Raw genomic sequence first — 22,320 nt, forward strand, 5'->3', positions numbered from 1 at the left:
GCTCTTGCTCCGGCATTTCCGCTGGCAGTGGCAGGAATGCGGTGGCCGCGGGAACAATGCCAGCACCTTGTGCTGGTCACCTCTGTAACAGCCCGGGAGCAGCTGCCCAGGCACAGCCCTGCTCCCAAGGAGCCGGCAGGAAGCAGATGGAGATGACACTGGCTGCCTTTTCCTGCGGCAGGACGCACAGGCTTTCTCCACCACTGCTCCCCTTGCCAGCCCAGCAGGGCCTTGGGCACCACAGGCATCACTGCTAAGGGCTGCCAAAGCCATGTGCCACACACAGGTGCCAGCACCCTGCTCCACCTGGCCAGACCCAGTGCCATCTCCATGCCAGTGTGGCACATGCCACCATGCACTGTGGGATGGGCACTAGACTGCAGTGTCAGCACATCACGGGTGCACCCAGGAGCTCAACCTGCAGGAACCCGTGGCACAGGACCCTCTGCCACTGCCCCCAGCTGTGCCCAGCACACTGCTTGAGTGGCTGGGGAAAAGCCCAGCCCTCAGCTGCACCCGGAGCAAGCCTGGAGCTCCAGGCAGGACTCCATGACGGTGCAGAGCTGCGTGAGGGAGGGCAGGTGCACCCCACGCAGCCCCCCAGGCCTTGCACAACGGAGGTTTATTTGGAACAAACAGTTTCCCAATAAATTATGTAATTTAAAAATTTTAAGGAAAAGAGAAAGGCAGAAGGGAGAGGAGCCCGTGGCAGCTCAGCCAGTGCATGGGGACCATAAGGCCAACATGACACGCTGGGCTAAGCCCAGGCACTGGGAGGGGCTCTGTGACCACAATCCCTTGGCTTTGGCCTCCCTCACCTGAGGCCACGTGGCCCCACAGGCCTCCTAGTGTTTCAGTGGGACAGGCCACTCTTGTACCCTCAGTCACCAGTCCCAGGGCTGTCCCCTCAGCCCGCTGTGTGTGACCCTTGCACTGCAGCCCCCCTGCAAAGCAACCCGGCTGCTTCTCCGGCCCCTCGAGGAGCATTTCTGTCTCCTTTCATTCCCCCAAACCTGCACCCTCTGCCAGCACCTCAGGAAGGAGAGAATGGACTCCATCTAGTGGCACATGGTCACCGAGCCTGTCCTACCCCCATACTGTAAGCTGAGCTAGAGGGACAGTGTCCCATCCTGCTCAAGATGCACAGGACAGCACAGGAGGAGCAGAGGGCAGCCTGTGGCTCTGACCCTGGTCACCCACCATCCTGTGACCTTGGGGGAAGCTGGGGCAGGAAGGGAGAGGAAAGGGAGGGCAGAATGGGTGGTGCAGGGATACACCTGTATGCCAAGGCCCTGGGTCCTGGGAAGGAGGGGAGAGAGGAAAGGCCCCATCAAAGAGGCCAAATGTCCAAATGACCTTCCTGGGTCAGCACGGTCCATAACGCAGTGATGGCATCAGGGCTGGCAGGGTTGTGTGGCAGAGGGTAGCACATGTTCCACAGCAGTCTGGGGTGGTGTATGCACCAGCACACGTACCTGGCACTGGAGGGATGCAGTGTGCCATAGCCTCTGAGAGCACCAGCCATCTCTACCCTTTTCCACAGCAGCTCTTGGGAGACGGGGGTGACAGAGAGAGAAACATGACCTGGGGAAATGGTGATGCTGCCACGGGACGATGGGTGCTGGCACAGTGCTTGGGTATCGACAGATCCGCCTGGCTCCTGCGGGGAAGCCAGAGGCTCCGGAGGAGGATGGTAGTGCAGTGAGCGTGCAGGTCCTCTGCAGTGTGGGGTATGGCGTGGCAAGGATGGGGAATGCGTCCCTTCCGACTGTAAACATGGCACTTGAAGAGCTTCAAGCCTTTACCCCTTGGAGCTGTGAGAGGCCCGGCTGGAGCACGGGCCCGGCTTTGGCACATGGCAGGAGTCATTCTTCGTCCCCAGTGAGAAGGAAGCTGTAGAGAAAGCTGATGGCACGCTGGCGGTCCTGCTGGGTCTGCTTGGCCATCAGGTTGGGCGGAGGGCGCAGGAGGAGGCTGGAGAACAGGGCGGCTGTGGAGGCAGGTAAAAACAGTCACTGGTGATGAATGAAGACCTTGGGAGGAACAGAAGAGGCTGAGATGGAGCAAGGGCTGCAGAGGAACAACACTCACCGATCATGGTGGCACTGATGTTGTTGTCCTCCGAGTACTTGAGCAGCTCCCGCAGGAAGGACATTAGGTACCGAAACACATTGCGGTGGCAGCTCGGCAGCTGAAGGATCACCTGCAAGGAAATGGTGTCAGGAAGCTCTCCCAGACCCCACTGCTGCAGCCTGGGCACGTGTGGCATTCCGGGCTCCACAGCAACTTACCCACAGCTGCAGCCCAGTGCTGATGGCACTTGTGGGCTGTGGCCCCTGATGACACTGCCTCAAGGAAAGCCGTGTCACCAGGAAAAATCCCTCACTGTCCTGGGGCTGCTTCCTGCTTGTTTTCCAGTCAGATCCCAGCTCTTGCTGCCCCAAAACTCCCCCTCTCCTCTGGGACATGCTTGGCCTGGCCTGCTACACCACCAGCTGTTAGGAGCCACGCACAGCCCTCCATGGAAGGACAGGAATTGTAGCTCTGAGCAGTTGCTCAAGCCCTCAGGACGAGGGGCAGCTAGGCCCCTCCCTGTTCCCCATGTGCTCAGGGTGAGACTGGGCTCACTTGGGGTCTCTCTGGAAGAGCTGCTCACTCTCCCTGAGCCACTGTCAGCCCCTGGGTAGCGAGCAGGGCCCAGGTAGGCTCAGTGCCATGACACAGCCCACGGCAGCAGGAGCTACCCTGAACCAGCAGCCGCTCCACACGTCAGCACAGCCCCACACCTGTCGGCACAGCCGGCTGCTGTGGGCCCCCTCCAGGCACCGCTGGTACAGCTCGTAGCAGATCACAGGCTCTGGCAGAGCCTCCAGGAAGATGAGGAGAGCTTCAGCCACAGAGTGATTACTGCCCGCTGGATTGCTGGGAATCAAGGGCCATGCTGAGCAGAGAGATCTCCTCCCCCCTGATGCTCATCTCACTGGAGGTCACACAAATTCTCTGCCTGTCTAACCTCTCCTCCTCCTTCTCCACTGTCCTCCATCCATGAAAAACACTGATCCATCCACCCTGCATTGCGTTTCCCACCCTCTGACTGCACAGGAGCCCCCTGCTCCATTAGCCTCTTCTCCACATCATGCTCCTCAGTATCCCAGCTCCTGTGCTTGGCACAGCCCTGCAGAAGCTTCCAGAGCCCCTGGCTGCTTTGGCCATCACAGATTCAACTTTCAGAGAGGTTGTGGGGGGACCAAGGGGAGCCCATCCCTGCCAGGAACCCTGCCAGGTAAAAGTGACAGACAAGCTCTCCCAAGAGCAAACTCCCCTAAGCAGAGCTGAGACCCATCACAGAAGGATACGGATTGTCTCAGGAATGCTGGTGTCCAGGCAGTCAATGATCTGCTCCAACTCTTCCTGCATGCCTGGGGTCTGGAACAGGTCCTCCTGTCAAAAACAGCACAGGGATGGAGTAAGTCACCTTCCCTACAAAGGCTGAGACACATGGTGACTCGCAGTGAATGGGGAACCCTGGGACACCTAGCCAAGTGCCTCAAGCACAGGGAAAGCCTTGCCCTGTAAACACCAAACTGGAGCTGATCTCCAAGTGCTTGTGAGGAACCAGGTCACCAGGAGAGCTCCAGCATGGCAGAGACCCTCTCCCTCACCCTCCATCTCACCTGATGGAGGGCATGCTTGAACAGGTGGTCCACTAAGAGCCAGATCTCCTTTGGCACCTGCAGCGGCACCTCACTTGCCTCCTCGCCATCCAGGGAGCCCATCTGCAGGATGGATTTCTCCTGGGAAGAAAGCACACAAGGGCTCAGGGAAACCTCAGTCCCTTCTGCCTCAGGCCTTAGTCCCTGGTAGGGAAAGCTGGGAGAGCGGAAGCAGCAGGACCCTGGGATGCTCTAGGCCTGACTCACCTTCACAGCACCAGCCATTGCTCCACAGGTCCTGGCTCCTCTCCCTCCTGCTGCCCCATGGAACAACCTGCCTGGTCTTGCCAACAGCCCCAGCCCCCTCAGCCCCCCAGGAGGGGGCTCTGGCTGCACACGGCGCCCCGGCCCCATCCCAGCTCCCACCCCACAGCCAACAGAGGCTGGGACCCAGCAAGTCCTTGTGCTGTGGGAGCTGCCACGCTGGGGAGCCCAGCCCCGTGCCCAGTGACCCCACACCTTCCCTGACTCCAGTGTGCTCCAGCAACAGCGGCTCTCATGGCTCTGGAACTGTCCCGATTCCCGAAGTTTCTTCCCTGATTTTCCCAAGGAGAGCTCTCACTAAGTACACACCACCACTGTCACAGTTCCTGCTCACTCCCGTGGAACAGCTGATGAGCTCCATGGCTCAGACGTCTCCATCACACCAAGCTTTAACCGGATCCATGTTCTTGGCTTGATTTTACTCTCACTTCACAATCACATTCCTGTGACCTCCAAGAAAGAAGCCATACCCAGCATTCCCAAAGCACTCAGGAACCAGCACAAACAGGAGCACAAACCCGCCACCAGCAGAGGAGTCCACAAGCCACACAGAAAGCACCTCACTCCAACTGAGGCAACAACTGCCATGGCTGTCCCTGCAGCACACACAGCCACTGACAGAAGCCAGGGGCAGCGTCCCTGCTATGCCCAGAGACACCCCAAATTGACACAAGCCCTGGTGGCACAGGCAGTGGCCCCACTTGCCACGCAGCACAGCCCTGCCCTGCACAGCACCTGGTCTGACCACAACAGCAGATGAGGAGTCACGGCTGCATGGCTGCCTTGCTCAGCTACATGCACTGGGAAGGTCGGGAAGCAGTGTGTCAGACAAGAGCATTACAGAATTTCTCTAAGAGGGAAAGGGAGAGAGCTGTAGACCCTTTCTCAGAGCTGAGGACACTCTCCCCGGGATAAGGCTCTTCTACAGAAACCCCCTGTGCCAGGGCATCACTGGAGCCAAGCACTGAAGCAGCCCTTGGCATGACTGGGAGAGCTGTGGAGACCCCCATGCAGGAGATCCCAGGCACTGAGGGAAGAGAAGGCTCGAGGTGCCTCGGGGCAGAGGAGGAGGAGCAGGAGGGTGCGCGTTGGCCGGGCCCCGAGCGCCCTCTCCTGCCGCGTGTGAGGAAGGGAGGCACGGCCACGTCCTTCAAAATTCCACCCTTCTCTGCCAGGAGGGAGTCTGAGCTTCACGTGGTTAAGCACCCGAGCTCAATCCCCTCTTGGAGAGGGAACATTCCTTCTCTCTCCTGTTTTACTCTGCCACTGTGCTGACTGCCCAGAGAAGAACAACTCACTCAGACTGGGAAGTCAGCGTAGAACCAGCTCAAACAAGTTACAAACATCAGAGCCAGTGCAGGGAGAATATGAACACACCCAGCATCTCTCACTTGCTCCCCCAAGGACGTTTTCCTTGCTTGCCTCCAGCACTGAGCACAGGTGCCAAGGGAAGCAGTGATCCCACTCGGGCATTGTGGCCATCAGAGCCAGCAGCCCCAGCTCCACTGCTTGAAGAGGCACAGAAACACCCACCTCCTGCACAAGGCCCTCCCTCGGCCTCCACAGGGACACAGCCAGATGGAAGGAAGGAACCTGAGTTTCCTACTCCAGCCCTCTTCCCACAGGTCTGAGAGGATGCTGTGGTGAACTCCTTATGGTGAGAGGTATGTGAAAGGCTGCCAATCTTTTTCGGGAATATCCACCATTGCTGTCAGGATCAGGAGAGTAATTTTTTTCCCCCAAAGCAAATCTGATGAGCTTTAACATCTCGGTTGGGCTTGGCTCTGGGGTCACTGCGTGCTGCTTCGTGCTCTCGTCCAGCCCACAGATGTGCTAAGAAGCTTTGCTGGCAGCCACGTCCCCTCTGGGCTCCCCTCCCTTTCCCTCTGCCACAGAAAATAAGGGAAAAGCTCTCATTCTTTACAAACACACCACTGAGAAGCAGACTGCCACACAGCAATTGCTTGTGTTACCTTTTCTAAGAAGCTGTCTTCTTCCTGAGAGCAGCAGGAAAGAAAGGAGAGGAAAAAGTGTGGTTAAGATGGAGAAAGCACTCTTGGATTAACTCCTTTGATTAAGCAGAAGCCTGATTTGCATTACAAGAACCCACTGAACACCAGGTACTTCACACATTTCGCTGACATGGCCAAAGTTAAACCTGTGTCTAGAGATTTGCCTGCCAATTAGCAACAATCCTGCTCACATGATGCACAGCCTCATCAGGATTTCAGAAACCCCTCCAAGGGGCTTGGACAGCATTGCTCACTGGCCAACAGCCGAGCCATGGGCAGGTGAGCTGTGTCCGTGTCCCTCAGGAAGAAGTTAGAATCGCTGTCCCTACGTTATTTCAGCCAACTCCTCTTGTGACCAGGCCAGAGATAAAACGTTCCCTGGGCTAAATCTGTGTTTCTGAGTGTGTGGCAGCTGTGGAGCTCACAGGGCCCCTAAGCAGCTTTCAGTACAGTCAGGGAAATGAGGGTTTGTGCTCAAACCCGGCTGCTGCTGCAGCCTAAGAGCATTAGCACAGCACAGAGAGGAGTGTGCCAAGCCCTCCAGCAGCACAGCCAAGCCCTCAGCATCCCCAAACAGCCATCCCTGTACAGCCAGGCCTGGCTGGACACTGCTCATGGGGTCTGCAGGAGAGAACGGATGGAAGAAGGTTGTCCATGCTGAGTCTTGGCAGATCAACCTTTCAGGGTGGGAACAGCCCCAGTGCATTCCCCAGTGCAGGCTGAGCTGGGAGCTGCAGCTCCCACGGCACAGGGACACCAGGAGGGAGTAGCATCTCAGGCTCCCCTGTGGCCTCTGCAGTGCCTGCTTCCTCTGGAGGCTCCCTAAATTCTAACAAAATCACAACAGACTGGCCTCTTCCCGGGAACAGCTTGCTCCAAACAGGAGCTGGCACAGGTTTGTCTCCTGAGGCATAGGAGGAGGGACAGTCACAGGTTTGGGAGGGCAGACAGCCACCTGCACATTTTAGAACGGGTGAGTCATCTCCACCTCACCCCCCAACCTGAGCCTGGCTGCCCACCTCTCCACAGAATCACCAAGTGGTTTGGGTTGGGAGGGACCTTAAAGCTCATCTCATTCCACCCACCTGCCATGGGCAGGGACATCTTCCACCACCCCAGGCTGCTCCAAGCCCCTTTCAACCTGGCCTTGGACACTTCCAGGGATGGGACAGCTCTGGAAAAACTGTGCTAGGGTTTCCCACCCTTACAGGGAACAATTTCTTCCTAATGTTGAGCCTTCAGCATGATCTGCCCCACAAGACTCACTTGTTCCTGACAGGGGTTCTTCAAGAGGGTTTTTAAAACCCAAAGTAGGATCTCAAGAAAAAACAGGATGAGACACTAATACTGAAATTCTAAAAGAGAGGTGCTCAAGTGACAGCAGCTGTGTCAGGGTCTTCCTCCTGGGAGAACCAGGAGAGCCACTCCCAGACAAATTCCCAACTACATGGTGCTACCCCGCACCCACCTACCTCAGCCCGTCAGTGACTGGATCTCCAGACCACTCTCCACTGAAAACCAGACAAAGTCTAGCCAGGCTGAGGAAAATGTGGGATGCGGTAAAGGATGAGCACATGCAAGTGCAGAAGGTTCTAAGGCATAGACACTGCCAGCCTCACACAGCCTGAGAGCACCAAAACTCAGGGAACTGCACCCAAATGCTCCAGGCTGCAGGACAGGCAGCACCAGCACTGACTCAAGGCAGTAAGTGCTCAGCTTGGTCTGGCTCCGAGGTCTCAGATCACAGGTAAAAACAGAACCAAAAAACTTAAAATATCGCCCATGTCCATAGGGAGAGCTGTGTCCCTGCTGCAGACACTGAAGCAGGTGCTCTTTGCTGATCGTTTTGCTTCCCTTATTTCTAGATGTTTCACTGAGTAACAGGAAATCTATAGATGGAAGGAGAAGAAGCCTCAATGGACTCTTACAAATCCAACAGTGTGTCTGTGAGGGCAGAGCCAAGAGTCTGGGCCCAAATTCCTCTCTATCAAGCAAAAAGTTGGTGCCGAACTGGAAAAAGCAGGTGGAAAAGCAACCAAGGCCAGTGAAATATTCCAGACCCACTTCTAGAACAAGACTGACTTTCAACCAAATCCTCCGAAATCTGAAGAGCCTGAAGCTTGGATCGGTTGCTTGACCTGAGAAGGCAAACACTCTATCTTGCCACTGGATCCTGCCTAGCCTGATTGTGTGTTAAAAAGTCAAAATTCTTGCATAAAACTGACTTATCTGTATATTGGACTTGTGAGAAAAGTAGATACCTATAATAAAAGATGGGAATGGGAAGAAGCAGAGAGAGGCACTGGACAGCTGCTGAAGGGATAAGAAAATATGGAGGCAATGGGAGTGGAAGCTCTGGCAAATCTACAGAGGTGGAAAAGCAGCAGCTTACTGGACAAAAAACCCTCCTGTAAGGGTGTGACTGTGAGATAGGAGAGGAAAGGTGAGACTCAAACAATGGGGCTGAGCTTTCAGGTGGACAGAAAGAAAGGACTCTCTTGGCTGAACAAGAATGTGGACACGAACTGGCACTCAGAAGGTGCTGCACCTCACTGGAACATGGCCAGGTAAGGCAGTAAGGAGAGATGAATGAAACCAGCCTGGAAATCCGAACTACATCCCCAAAATGGGACAACCCCAGAAACAGCTGAGAGTACCCAAAGGACAAGAGGTGACTAGGGCACCACTGCACCCTCTCTCATGCACACAATGAACTGTGGGAGGAGGAATATTGATGCTGGGGGCTGGCAGAGGCTGGGGGAAGGAACAGTTTGCTGCACCACAGAGAGATCTCTCCCTGATGAGTTATCTCTCATCCGAGGCATTATCTCTCACTGTGGTTGGTGTGGGAGGAAACGGCCAGAGAGGCTGGCTCATCTGTTGAGCTGTGCCTTTTAGCATCCCACACTCACACCACAGACTTTCCTACGGTCCTCCTGCTTCTCCTTGCTCCTTCCCCTGAGCAGTGGGAATGCATCCAGAAGGAAAAGGCCCCCATGGCACTCATCATGGCAGAAGAAGCCCATATACCCTGGATGAGAGGACCCCAATCACATCTCTTATGACACTGTAGTGCTACCCAGCTGAGCCTGCCAGCACCACTAGCACCAACGTGAGGTGCCGGGATCACTTTTTTGTCCCATCAAACACTATTTAGAGCCTACTCAGAAAAAAGGGATAAAGAACAGGCCGTCAAAAGCCATCAGCTGTGGTAGATGGGAAGAATAAAAGAGCACCTCAAGCTCTGTGAAGTCACTGAGCTCAGAGCCAGCAGAGACAACCTGAGCTGCAGGCACTGCTCCTGCTTTTGGGAGCAATCAGAAGGGAATCAGGCCTCTCCGGGTTAAACGAGCTGCTTCAGAACTCACCAGGTCTATGAGTTTGGTGACTGGAACTTCTCGGATGGGTCGCTTCATCCGGCACAAGGCCTCGAGCGAGGTGCCAAAGCAGCTGGGCAGGTAGGTCCCACTGATGGTCAGGAAATAGTCCTTCCCTCGGTCCAGGTGCAGGACAAGAATATCCTCAATTTTATCCTCACCGGAGTTCAGGAGGGTGACTGAGTCCTTGCTGACGTACACATCCAGGGAGATCTCAGTGCTCTCATCTGCAACACACTGGAGCTCTCAAGAACACACAGACACTCTCCAAAGGGATGACAAGGACAAACATACAGTGCCAGGGACAAAGGCCACAACAGAAAAGACAAACAGACAAGACTGATGGCAAGCAAGGTGGGACACAGGAAAGACAGGAAGGACTGAATGGAGATGGGATGGTAGGTCTACAGCAGTACACTCACCTGGTTCCAGGTAACCTTCACAAGGCTCAGCTCGAAGCCATGGCTTGCAGTAGTGGCTGTCATTAAGCTTTGCGATGAAGGAGAAGTGACAGGCGACCTGCCCATTATTGGTAATCTGGAACTTCTGTTTCTGCAGCTGACGGAACTTCACGTTCTCAAACTCGAACTGCAGAGCAAAGAGAAATCAAGTGATATTAGTGGCCAGGATATGGCCCATGGCCAACCCCCCACAGACTCTGCAGTGGCCCTCCATGGCTGAGAGGAGCCCACCCAATGCAGAATTCCTCACAGAAATCCTGCCAAGGAGCCAAGACAACATGTCCTCGTTAACCCAATTCCAGATCATACGGTAAAGGACAGAGTTCAATTTCCTATAATCCAGTTTATTGAAACTAAGTCTTTGAAAAAAGTTCTGGCACTTTGAAGGTTGCTGTGTTTGGGCAGTGACAGTGATCCCAGTTTCATCCTCACCTCTCTTCTGCTCAGCTCCAATGAAGGAAGAAAGTCATTCTCCATCCTGTCCATTATACGAACAATGTCTTCAAACAACTTCCGATACTTCTGCTCATCCACAACCTTCACCTGTGGGAGACAAAAAACACTCAGCAAAGCTGCTGACTGGTTTTCACAGGAACTCTCTTGATATGAGCAAACTGCAGTAGCTAGCAGAGGGGGAGAAGCTTTGGGTTTTTTTCTTCTCCTCCTGTTTTTTTTTTTCCTTTTTTCTTTCCCGTTTTTTTTTTTTTTCTCCTTTTTTTCACCTTCCCTTGTAACTGTTACAATCTCTCTGGACTGAGGACCAGGGGGAGCATGGTGGGGGCTCACACCTGGAACCCACCAAGATCCATCCTGCGCAGCAACATTTCCCAGCGCCAGAGGGACTGAGAGAGAGCAACCACCTCCAGGAAGGACTTCTTTTCTAAATCTGTCATCTCTCCAGAGTGGCACAAAGTTCTTGTCATCGGGTCTTGTCCAGTTTATTGTGCTGGGGAGTGCTTTGCCTGTCTAATAAACAGGGTTCTTTCCACTTCTCTCTGAGGAGGCTTTTTCTTCCTGAACCAGTTGGGGGAGGGGAGGGAGGGCCCCTTAGGAGGTTTCCTCCCAAATCTGCCTTAAACCTCTACACTGCCTGGACACAATCCTGTGCCATTTGCTCTGGGATGGCCCTGCTGGAGCAGGGAGATGGGACCAAACAACCCACTGTGGTCCCTTCCAACCTGACCCATCCTGTGACCTGAGCCACCCAGGGAGCAGGAGGTAGCAAAAATGGACACGGAGTGTCCCCATTTGCTGCAGCAAAAAACCTGAATTTGCTGCCACTCTATACTGAAGAAATTCAGGTACAGCCAGGTCCAGGCTGCTGCTGTGTCTCCATGTGGAGGAGGGAACAGCGGAACTCCCACATTCCAGTACTGCCAGATGCAGCACCTCCACAGCAGGCATGCCTCAGTTGGTTCATCTGTCCTCTTGTAACAGCCTTAGCAGAGGTGCCACTCCACCACCGCCTCCCACAGCAATACCTGGAATGCCTGGCAGGGCTGGGATCCTGCCCCAACATACACATAAACCTACCCCAATGCAGAAAAGGGCGCTGACAGGCTTGTGGTCGCTGGTCTTGAGCTCCATGTGACTGCTGTACCGGAGCTGATTGATGTTCCCTCCTCTCCAAAGGATCCGATCACACCACGCCGGCACACGACACTTCCCACTACAAAGAAAAACAGGTTACCAGGGGACTCCAACAATCCTATCAAGCCATCCAAGCTGTTCTGCTCCCGAACAAGGCAGTTCCCTCCACCCACAGCATCCCAGCAGTCATAGGATGAACTCCTATCACTTACCCCAACTTGAATTCTATTATTTCTTCTGGTCTCTCACTCCTTCCCAATACAGCAGATAAAATTCCCATCCTTTCCAGCACCAGGAAACAAAATAACCCTCAGTCAAGCCCATTTCCACAGCCTGAACCCATGTGTGCTGTGACCCAAGCTGCAGGACTTTCTTGCGCTGCCAGACCGTTCTGCCCACAGTCCAGCCCATCGCTTATTGTTTCCACTGTGGCAAGTCTACGCAGTGATTACTATTATGTTGTGAAGCCTGAATCCTGGGTTACCCTTCTTCAGATTAACTACTGTGCTGATTCATAAACACTGCAAGTCAAATTCAAACACTACATGGTTTGAAAGTCCTTCTTGGGAGTTTCTCCCTTTGGAGCAGCCCCTGCAGCAGATGCAGCCATGTCTGTGGGAGGCATCAAGCAGGAACCACAGTCGCCATCACAGTGTAGCCACCCAGTGGGTGTGCAAGTCAGGGGACAGGGTGACTCAGAGAGCCTGTTTCCTTAGCTCTTCAATTCCTTATTTTATACTGTTGGCCTGTCCCTGGTAATAGAAAAAGCCCCCAACACAGGGTCACCTGAGCTCACACTTCACTTGCCTTCATTCAGTGGGATCAGCAACAGAGGTTTAAGGGATGTGCCTGGTCAGCCTACACAGGGGCTGCTTATTGCAGAAAGTGGGAAAGAAAGGAATGCCAAACACAACACTGACAGGTACTGCACTCACAGCTCTAGGAAGCAGGAAATCAAGTTTCATGAGAAAATGCACTTTATGTCATAGGTAAATATGCCCAGTGGCAGCCAATGTACCTGGAGTCCCAGCGATCTGTTTTAGAGTCATATTTATATGTGGGGATGAATTTAATATCTCCCTCCATGAAATCTGCAAATGCTTTCTTCAGAGTGCGCTGAATATTCAGCTAAAGCAGAAAAAGAAAACTTTAAAAAGAAAAAAAACCAAAACCAAACCAAACCCAAGAAACCCTCCCCTGCCACAGCAATGTCAGAGAGCAGATTTACAGGCAGAGCAATCACAGCCTGTGGTCATTCTGTGGGATTCACAGACACCCCCAAACTGCCTCTCAGACCTCACACCTTTAACACACAAGTGGAATGTTTTCCAAACAGACCGAGTGCAAATGGGCATGGTACTGCTCACCAGACCACGCAGGCAGCATCAAGCAAGAGTTAAGGAAAATATTAATTACTAAATGCTTTCATCAGTTTTCAGGCTTAAGATCGCCATCATTAATCTTTCCCCACCAATCATTTTTAGCAAGAGCCTCCAGGATTGCACTTGCCTGCTAACCTGACACCACCCTGCTTTGCACCTTTCCTCTGAAAAATCTCCTGGATGTTTTCCTCACTAAGACCTATGCTACACCTGTTTCCTGCATGAAGTTCTGCACTACAGCAAAAATGAGCTACAGAGGACAATCAACTAAATTTGCGGTTAAACTGTGTCAGAGGTGATATTGCACCACTGTTGTTCATTTTTCCCAGGTGCAACCCTTCGCCTGAAAGGTACCTGCCACCAGCTTCTGTGTGCTGCAGGGAAGTGCCGAGCAGGTAAGGAGACAGCACAGAATTCAGGTAAAACTGGCTGATCAGATTTAGGCACCAGATCAATACCTCTTCTGCAACACTGATCACAGCAGATTTTGTTGCTGTTACAAATGCCTGTGTTCAGCTTATAGTTTGTATTTAAGAGAGAACTCCTGCACTGATATAGAGATACACTTACACAGTGACTGCCTGAGTCACCCAGTTACCCCAGTAGAGACAATCTGGATTTGTTTAGAGGGATGCTGCAACTAGCACACCCAGAGCTCTGTCAAGGTCCAGTGTCTATGTCTGCATCGAGACCCTTACTGCAGTATGCCACAGAATTACGTAGGTTGGAAAAGCCCACCAAAATCATTGAGTCCAACTGTTCTCCCAGCACTGTTAAGGCCACAACTAACCTGTGTCCCCACGTGCCACCTCTATGTGTCTGTTAAATCCCTCCAGAAATGAGGACATCACTGCCCTGGGCAGTCTGTGCCATGGCTGGACAGCACTTTCCATAAAAAAAATTTCCCTAATATCCAACCCTAATGTCTCCTGGCACAACTTGAGCCCGTTTCCTCTTATCCTGCCAGTTGTCACCTGGGAGAAGAGACCAACCCTCACCTGACTGCACCCTCCTCTCAGGGAGTTGTAGAAAGCAAGAAGGTCACCCCTGGGACCTTCTTTTCTCCAGGCTGAGTCCCGCTCAGCTGCTTCTCATCAGATTTGTGCTCCAGTCCTTCACTAGCTCCACATCTGCCAGCTCCTCCCCAGCAGAGGCACATCCTAAACCAAGATGACCTCCCAGGGATGGGGCGTATGTAAGTGAATTCACTGACCTGGTCATACGTCAGCAGCCTCTGAAGCTCGTTGTTGCTGATGAGATTCTTCACTTCACTGGCATCCAGCAGACACAGCCTGTAGTTCAGGTCTCCCAGCCAGATAACAACACTGCAAACAAAGATACACACAGAATCATGGAACGGTCTGGTTTGGAAATGAGCTTAAAGCCCATCTTGTTTCAGACCCCTGCCACGGGCAGGGACAACTTCCACTATCCCAGGCTGCTCCAAGCCCCGTCCAGCCTGGCCTTGAACAATTCCAGGGAGGGAGCAGTCATAGCTTCTCTGAGCAGCCTGTGCCAGGGCCTCACCACCCCCATAGGGAAGAATTTTGGGAGCAGATCAGCAATTAACAGTTCCCCTTCTTAAACCACATTAAAGCTGAGACATGTGGAATACAAAAAGGAGACATTAAAGATTGAGTCCAACAGCAGAAATTTCTAGCGACAGCACACCCTACAGGATTAAGTCCAGCTCCTCTGGAATTCCCCAAAGACTGAAGCCTTGGTTTAGTGGGAGACAAGGCATTTGTCTCTGCCTGAAAATAGCCAGAGAACAGCACTAACGCTCCAATGAAGCAAAACCAGCGTTCACACAGAATCCAGCCAGTATTGGGGCTCTTCCCATGTTAAGAAGAGGGCAATGGTGGGGCTCATTAACTGGAGTCAGCCTGTCAGCCAGCAGGACAGGTGAGGCATCTGTATCTGCAGGGTTACCCCTCATGTGACACCCTGCTTTTACCTGTTGTTTTTTCACTGCCTTTCCTTCAACCAGAGCAGGCCACTGCTGCAACACCTACTGAGCCAAGACCGCCTGATGCAGAATTAGCAGGAGCAGAATTAGGTTCCTGGAGTTTACAACCTTCTGGACATTGTCTCCCATCCCAGCTGCCAGCCACACCTTGCCAGCACCCACTCCCACCCTGCTCCTCTCCAGGCTTCCAAACAGGCCTACAGCCTTCTTGCTATCAGCAGCTAAAGAAACTCATGGGACTCACTCTTTACTCCATAAAGGTTTCATTTAAAGATTAAAATTTAAACCCCTTGCTAGTATCAAAGCTCTTCCTGTCTATAGCCAAACCTCAACATTTCTATTAGTGGATTATCATGGATAATCTAATATTTCAAGTTTTTTTCTGTACTAATCCACTCTACATTTTTGGGTTTTAAATGGTTTAAGTATTAATTACAGAAGTACCAACCATTTGTATTCTGCTTAGGCCTGCTGAAAAGGAAGTTATACACAAATGCAAGGAGAGGGACACTGGGGACAGGGTGCACAAGGCACTGCAGCAAGGAGGTGACTAGTTTGCCTGCAGGAACTGCAGCACACCACAGCCCTTGGGATTTCAAATTATGTCATCAAGCCAGAAAACTTATCTGCATGAAATCTCCAGTTGCTACAGTTCTGACTTGGGTTACTCAACACCACTTCCAAAGGGTACAACTCACTCATGCTTCATGATGCTGAGCTCAGACAGGCTGTCACTGGGGATCATGAAGCTCATCCGGGCACAGATGTCCTTGTAGTCCTGGTTTCGGCGCTCAAAGTCCTCCACGTGGGCAGCCAGGTGGGAGTTGACAACACAGAAGGTGGTGTTGTAGAATATGAACCTGATGGCCACACCACCCTTGTTGCCCTGGGGACAGGAGAGACCAGTGGGGTTGGAGCAGCTGGCAGCTGAAGCACGGCAAGAGGACTGGGATGGCACAGGTGAACCAAACCAGACTGCACTTCTTGCATGGATACAGGGAAGCAACAAGCTGGCCTCGGTGACTCACCATCTTTCCCATGACTCCTGTGCCCACAGACTCTGTCACAATCTCTCTGATATTGCTCAGATGATCCTTCTTAGCAAATATGAGCAGCATCATCCCAACTAGGCGGACCATTTGCACCTGCAAAAATAAATGGGATCCTGAATTCCCAGAGAGGTAGTGGGAATGCAGCTCTGATCTGATCTGCTCTGCCTGATGCTCTGTTGCTCTGGCTCTCCCTGCTCCTCATGTTCTCTACTCAATCTCTAATTGCAACAACAGAACCCAAAGGGTCTGCTGTCCACAGCGAGATTCTTGGGGTCCATCTGTCACCCCCCAGGAGCTGTCAGCAGTGCTGAGCTCACTGCATTCCCTACTCTGGTCCCTCCCTACAAAAGGGAGGGCAAAGAGAAACTGAATAAATGCCCGGCAGGTTTATGACTCAGGTCTCAGCCCTTGCCATGCTCTAACCAGCAGAAGCAGAGAAACTCTCAAGTGCTCCAGCCAGGCCCAGAGCTGGGGGGGGCTGTCCTGAGGCTACAGGTGCAGTGGGAGTCAGAGCTCACCTTGGCTTACAGTGCAGAGGGGAATGGACAGAGATGTCCTTATTTCCCGAGGCAGACATGCCTGATGCACAGGGTAGCAAAAGACTTCTCTGAGCTACACAGACTGACTCATTCTCAGGAGACACTTGCTCCCTAAAGCCAAGGGCCTCTATGGATCTGAGCAGTTATCTGCTCCTACAGAGCTCAGTCCACAGAGGTGAACACTGTGCTCATGAGCCCTCTCCCAGTGGGGATCTCAGGTCTGCTGCTGATCTTTTACGTGCACTAAGCCAACACTTGCCCAATCTGTGACCTTTCTGCACCTCTAAAACAGTGGTATCACCACTCTGAAACAGTGACAAGGCCTTACCTGCTTGAGCACAGTCTGTATGCTCACCTCTATGCATTGAAAAATTCACATGTGTAGGGATAAAGTCTATGGAGTGAAGAAGCTCAGAGCAGAGAATTTGGCTACAAGGGCCCAGCACCCAGTCTGCTCTGCAGGAGCAGAATTTCCAAATGACCACAAGCCTTATCTACAGCTTCAGCCACTTCCCCCTCCTGCAGCCATATCCTGTGCTCTCCCTTTCACTAAGGTGGGAGAAATTCACCCAAAACCCAAGCAAAGCAAAGGGAGGGGAGGGGGCAGGAGCCTCTCTGCAGTTTGGGCCGTGACTTCTGGCTCCCCTTGATGGCTCTCCGTTCTTCAAGATACTCTATTCCCTGCTTCATTTCCTATAACATCTGCTTAGAGCAAGCAGGATGGGGTGTGATAGCAAACACACCGGCTAAGGAGGAGAGGGAAACCCATTCGTGTATTCAGAACTGGTCCCTGCACCAAAAAGGTTTGTCATAGCAGAGACAAAACCAATGTCTTGGTCTAAACCAGCCAGAACAGTCCTGCTGCCACAGCTGAAGCAATTCTGACTCATGGCAGCAGCATCTGGAAGATTTTACTTCATAAATCATCCTATTCCTTCAGGGAAAAGTTCTTCATTTAGTTTATCAGATCAGAACACATCTGGCTTCTATACTACAGGATGAGAAGGTAATATAGGTAGAGAAATTGAACCTGCTGCTTCCCTAACACCTACCTCCTATTTGATAAAGGTACTGTAGCCCCCACCTTTATAAATTTCTGCTTCAAAGCACAAGATTTCCCTACAACTGTGGTGCAGAAACAGACTCTCCAGATTTAACTTGATACATTTGACACATGCCCAGGCAGGCACATGCCCAGTATCACCCTTGGTTTCTCCCAGCCTTGCTCCTTGGACAGGGAGGAAAAGGGAAGCCCTTTTCCTTTTTCCTTCCTATCATGTCAGCTCCATGACAAGCCCCCATGACAGTGAGCAGAACTCACTTTCTTGTATTTGGCCTTAGGATGCAGGGACCTCTCCACAGCAGACAGCCACTCCTGCTCCTTTGTAGAATCAAGGTAGAAAAAAGCCTCCGTGCTGAGGTCCAGCTCCTGGAACCTGGAAAACCAAGAGCTTAGCACCTCCAGCCCTCCTACACATCTCCCCTTTCCTACAGCAATGTGAAACCTCCAGCAACAGCCCTCGGAGGAACAGCTCCTTATGGCCACTTGCTAAATAAAGCAGTGGAATTTCTCCACAGTGCCTTTGAGATCCTACTCCAAACCCCTCAGCAACCCTCTCCCTGAGAAACACCACTTTAGGCACACGACAACGCCTCCAGGAAAATCTATTATGTCATGCTAGCTTTGTTCAACCTGATCTTCTGCCTCATCCGATGGCTTTTTGCCCTCAGACAGCCCCTGTGTGACACAGCTCAGCTCTGTGCAGCCTCTGAGAGCACGACAGGAACCTAAACCTAACCCAGCCCTCCTGGATCCCCCCAGCTGCTCACCCGATGCAGTAGAAGTCCGGAGGCTCCATGTCACACACCAGCCATGGATTCAGGAAGCTGTCAGGAGACTGCCCATTCACATTCCATGTTCCCACAAAGAACCTACAACACAATAGCAGCTGAGCTGTTTGCAAACACAGTGAATACCACAGCAGCACAGCAGTGTTCTGGCTGGAAGCGCACACTGTGAGCTGTCCCTGCATGGAGCAATGACAGCCATGGGAGAACTGCAAGTCACAGAATCACTGAGGTTGGAAAAGACCTCCAGGATCGAGTCCAACCTGTGCCAAATCCCAACCCTGTCACTCAGCCCAGAGCACTGAGTGCCATGTCCAAGGCATTCCTTGCATGCCTCCAAAGATGGGGATTCCAAATCTCCCTGGGCAGCCCCTTCCAACGCCTGACCACCCCTTCCATGAAAAATTCCTCCTGGTGTCCAACCTGAACCTTTCCTGGTGCAGCTTGAGGCCATTTCCTCTTGTACTCTCCCTTGCTCCGTGGGAGCAGAGCCCGACCCCCCCAGCTGCCTCCTCCTGTCAGGGAATTGGGGAGAGTCAGAAGGTCCCTGAGTCTCCTTTTCCCCAGGCTGAGGCTCCCCTGTTCCCTCATCCGCTCCTTGAAAACCCTCCCAGGCTTGGCTCACTCCCAGTGACAGTCCTCTCAGAGTAAGACATTTCCACCAGCAAACAGCTGGCTCTTTCAACACCACATCACGAGGGGCAACACCATGACACTATGGTGGGACATCTGTCTTCACTCTTTCTGCCCACTTGCTCCAGCCACACTGAGGCTCAGGAGATCTGACCCACACAGAAAGAAGACAAAAGGAGCAGCTGCCTCATGGACACTCGGTGACTTTTGGCCCGTACCATCCTCATTGGCCATCTGAGCTGCAACCCATTGGCAGCTGCCAGGGTCTAATCCTGGGTGAGATCCAAGCTCACAGGAGAGATCCCACAGCTCTGTCCTTCCCTCCCAGGTCTCACCTGAAGTTGTGTAGGTCGATGTAGGCATTCTCCTTCTTGGCCAGCAGATGCTTGATGAGCCCCTCTCTCTGCCCCGATTGCGTGCTAGGCAAAAACATCTTGCGCATCGTGTTGGTCACCTTGGGCTGGTCTCTGGATGTGCCTTCTCTCTCTCGGTGAAACCTAGGAAGGAGGCAAGAGCAGCACTCGAACTAGTTCTGCTGTCTAGGAAGAAAAGTAAAAAAGGGAACAGATTCCCCACTTTACTTACTGCTTATTCTGAGGGGCAGGAGGAGGCGGGGGCTCCCGTCGAGATCCCGTTTGGTGGTTTTGCATGTTCCTTTTCTCTTCTAGGCTCAGAGTGTTGAAGTCATCCTCAAACCCCAGAGCTCCTGTAAAGAAAAATCCAAGAAAAACACCCTGAGAAACAATCGGAAACACCTCAGACCAAGAACAAAAAAATCTAACTCCACAGAGAGCAAAAAACCAAATGATAATAGGAATATATCAACAGCGTGACCCTGGAAATGGGAGAAAGGGGCACTAACCACATGTCAAGGCAGGAAGGAGCTTAACATGCACAAACCAAGGGTGAAAATAGCATCCAGGAAGGAATTAACAGACAAGGAAGCAGGGCACGACCCAGCTCCTATCCTGGGCACCCCAGCACTGCACAGGTCCTGGAGCAAAGCCAACTGTACCTGGAGATAGACATGTGAGGCTCTTTTCCACCTGATGCCAAGTGGTTGAGTCCTTAGGTTCAGGAAGAGATGCTTTCAGGTGTGCTGGAAAAAAACCCCATCCCTGTCAGAAACTGCTGGCAGAGGATTTCACACACACAGGGGCAACTCCACTCACCTTCCTGTATGCTCTGCACTTCCGACAGGAATCCCAAGCACCGCTCCTCGTCAGGGATCTCAAAGAGCCGCTCCGGTGCCTCGTCACCCTGGATCCGGACCTTGCAGCCTGCTTCAAACACACTCACTGAGTCAGCCCAGGCTGGCTCACAGAGTCCCCACCAGCTTCCAGGTGCTGTTTGTGATGGAAACCTGCACCTAAGTTACTCTCCCTGCACTTCTGAGGTTCCCCCACCCTGCTTGGGGTATCCCCAGCACGTTCTCTTGGCTTTAGGAATCCTCCCTACTGAAATCTCAAAGAGAAGAGTTCTAAAAGCAGGAAGAAAAACTGCAAACATTTCAATCATTTGCATTTCATACCTTGTCTGTCATGACAACTGAATGTCTGACAGAACCAGATGACAACATCAGAGGGAAAACAATCCTTGTTTGAGCAGGGGACAAACACAAAGCCTGGGGCAAAACAAGCACCAGTGGCTATTCCCTGACAGGACCTTTAGCTACACCACTGCCCTTATGAAACTTACTGTTTGTAGCTATATCAATCAGCAACGTTTCTTCTGCCTCTAGAAAAGAGAGAAACAGGATCAGTAGAGCTCATGCTTGATGCTGCAGCAGTTGAAGACTCATATAATTACACTGCCTGCTACCAGCCATGAAAGAGACTTAACGGGAATAAAGAGCTCTAATTTACATCTGTACATTCCTAACGGTTCTGGCAGAGAGAACCTGGACAGTCACTTCCCAACAAGTGTCCCAGGGAGATTACCACCACACAGTTCTCCTACACCTGGACAGTTTTTCCCCATCAGTGCAGCTACTTTGGGAAAGACCAACTTGACAAGGAACTTCAGAGCTTCTCCACAGAGCAAGACCAGGGGCAGAACATCTTCACACAAGTGAACGAGTAAATTCAGGAAAAAGGACTTTTACTCCTTACAAGGATTCACCCCAGGGCCACTTGCTGCTATTAAAGTTCTTCCAAGACAGGATCTAAAGCCCTTCCTCATCCAACAGGTGGGATGCTGAGAATTTGCTAGACCTTATGGAAGTTTAGATGTAAACATGCAGGAAAAGGCAACAGCTCCCAACTCTTGGCATAGCAGAGAAGCCTGAAAAACAGACACCAGCAGACACCAAATTCCAGATCCTGAAACCAGGTTCTGCATGTGTTGGCTCTGTGTGATGCCAACCCCACCACGCACTGGAGCCAGCCAAGTTCCTCACAACTGCATGCTGATATGGAATGACAAGCTGCTTGGACGAGAAACAAGGGGATTCCATAAAATGTGAGTTGCTGTTTCACAGGGAAAGGATTCAACCCACTGTGGCTCAGGAGACAGGTCAGGAAACACCACTAAATTTAGGGTTTGTAGATGGACAGCAGGGGATTCTCAACCTTCCCCCCATGAGTCAGTACCTTGCACACATTTAAAGCGGCTATTGATAGGAATATAATCTGGATCAGAGTTTTCTTTCTTCTGGGAGCGAATAACGACCCTGCAGATAGAAGGCAGGCTTGTAACGACCCGGCAGCAACACCCTGCTCACGCACGCACAAACAGGAGCTGTGTGTACAGACACACAAGGTTTGATTTTTATCGCTAAGCTTCTGGGGCAGGAGGAGGAAAAGGAAACGAAGGTGAGACCATGCAGGATGCTGATACTCCGGGGGAGAAGCAAGAGCTGCCGAACTCTTCCTGCCACGGGGCAGGTCCATCACCGCGGTGGCAGCGGCTCTGGTTGCCGGAGGCGCATCGGGGAGCCGGGAAGGCACCTCCGGAGCGCCGGTCCCGCGGGTCCCCGCCCGCAGGGTGAGGGAAGCCCACCGCGGGGGGCACGCAGGGATCCCGAGAGTCACGACGGCCGTGGCAGCTCGGCGGAGAACCGAGCCGCGCCCGGGCACGGTGCGTCCCGCCCCCAGCTCCGCAGCAGCGGCACCAACCGAGGTGAGCCGGGCCCCGCCAGGCTCGCACTCACCCGTAGCGGCCGGCCCGCCGCTCCAGGCCGAGCACGCACGGCTCCCGCCGCCCGGCTCGCACCTCTGCGCCGGCAACGCTCTGCGCCAGCAGTTAAGAAAACCTCTGGTCACCGGCCTGCCCCGCCCCACCGCTGCCCCCCACCCGCCCGGCCCCGCCGTGCCCGGTGGATACGAGCAGGCCGCAGCCCGCGGCGCGCGCCTCCATGGCAGCGCTCGGTCTCCCGGCGACTCCGCGCTGGGCACGGGCGCGGAGCAGAGCGGCGCCCGCCGCCGCGCCCTCTGCTGGCGGGAGGTCCCCACCGCCCTAGCCCGTGACGCGCACCGATGG

At 53.0% G+C, this 22,320-nt stretch overlaps 1 protein-coding gene across 6 annotated transcripts; it reads right to left on the bottom strand.

Annotated features, from left to right (window-relative positions):
- Positions 1 to 605: 605 nt before the first annotated feature.
- On the bottom strand, positions 606 to 22,221 carry OCRL (OCRL inositol polyphosphate-5-phosphatase). 6 transcript variants are annotated; one of them, XM_066202339.1, is made up of 24 exons: positions 22,165 to 22,221; positions 21,992 to 22,071; positions 21,432 to 21,511; positions 20,539 to 20,577; positions 20,013 to 20,120; positions 19,856 to 19,939; positions 19,426 to 19,546; positions 19,176 to 19,337; positions 18,190 to 18,291; positions 17,681 to 17,795; positions 15,797 to 15,913; positions 15,467 to 15,654; positions 14,013 to 14,124; positions 12,436 to 12,545; positions 11,361 to 11,496; positions 10,260 to 10,370; positions 9,789 to 9,954; positions 9,358 to 9,593; positions 5,951 to 5,974; positions 3,675 to 3,794; positions 3,357 to 3,441; positions 2,787 to 2,914; positions 2,092 to 2,203; positions 606 to 1,990 (listed from the first exon to the last, which is right to left on the bottom strand). In XM_066202339.1, exons 1-24 carry the CDS (start codon positions 22,195 to 22,197, stop codon positions 1,866 to 1,868), a joined length of 2,694 nt encoding a protein of 897 aa, XP_066058436.1. In that variant the 5' UTR covers positions 22,198 to 22,221; the 3' UTR covers positions 606 to 1,865. The 6 variants fall into 6 exon arrangements, 5 of the variants coding, with proteins under 5 accessions (XP_066058436.1, XP_066058435.1, XP_066058439.1 ...); XM_066202338.1 differs by having other exon boundaries at positions 20,013 to 20,123; XM_066202342.1 differs by lacking the exon at positions 21,432 to 21,511.
- Positions 22,222 to 22,320: the final 99 nt, after the last annotated feature.

The sequence above is a fragment of the Chamaea fasciata genome, unplaced genomic scaffold (assembly GCF_029207755.1).
Source record: "Chamaea fasciata isolate MVZ Bird 193981 ecotype frontalis unplaced genomic scaffold, bChaFas1.0.hap1 SCAF_22, whole genome shotgun sequence".
Lineage (NCBI taxonomy): Eukaryota > Metazoa > Chordata > Aves > Passeriformes > Sylviidae > Chamaea > Chamaea fasciata.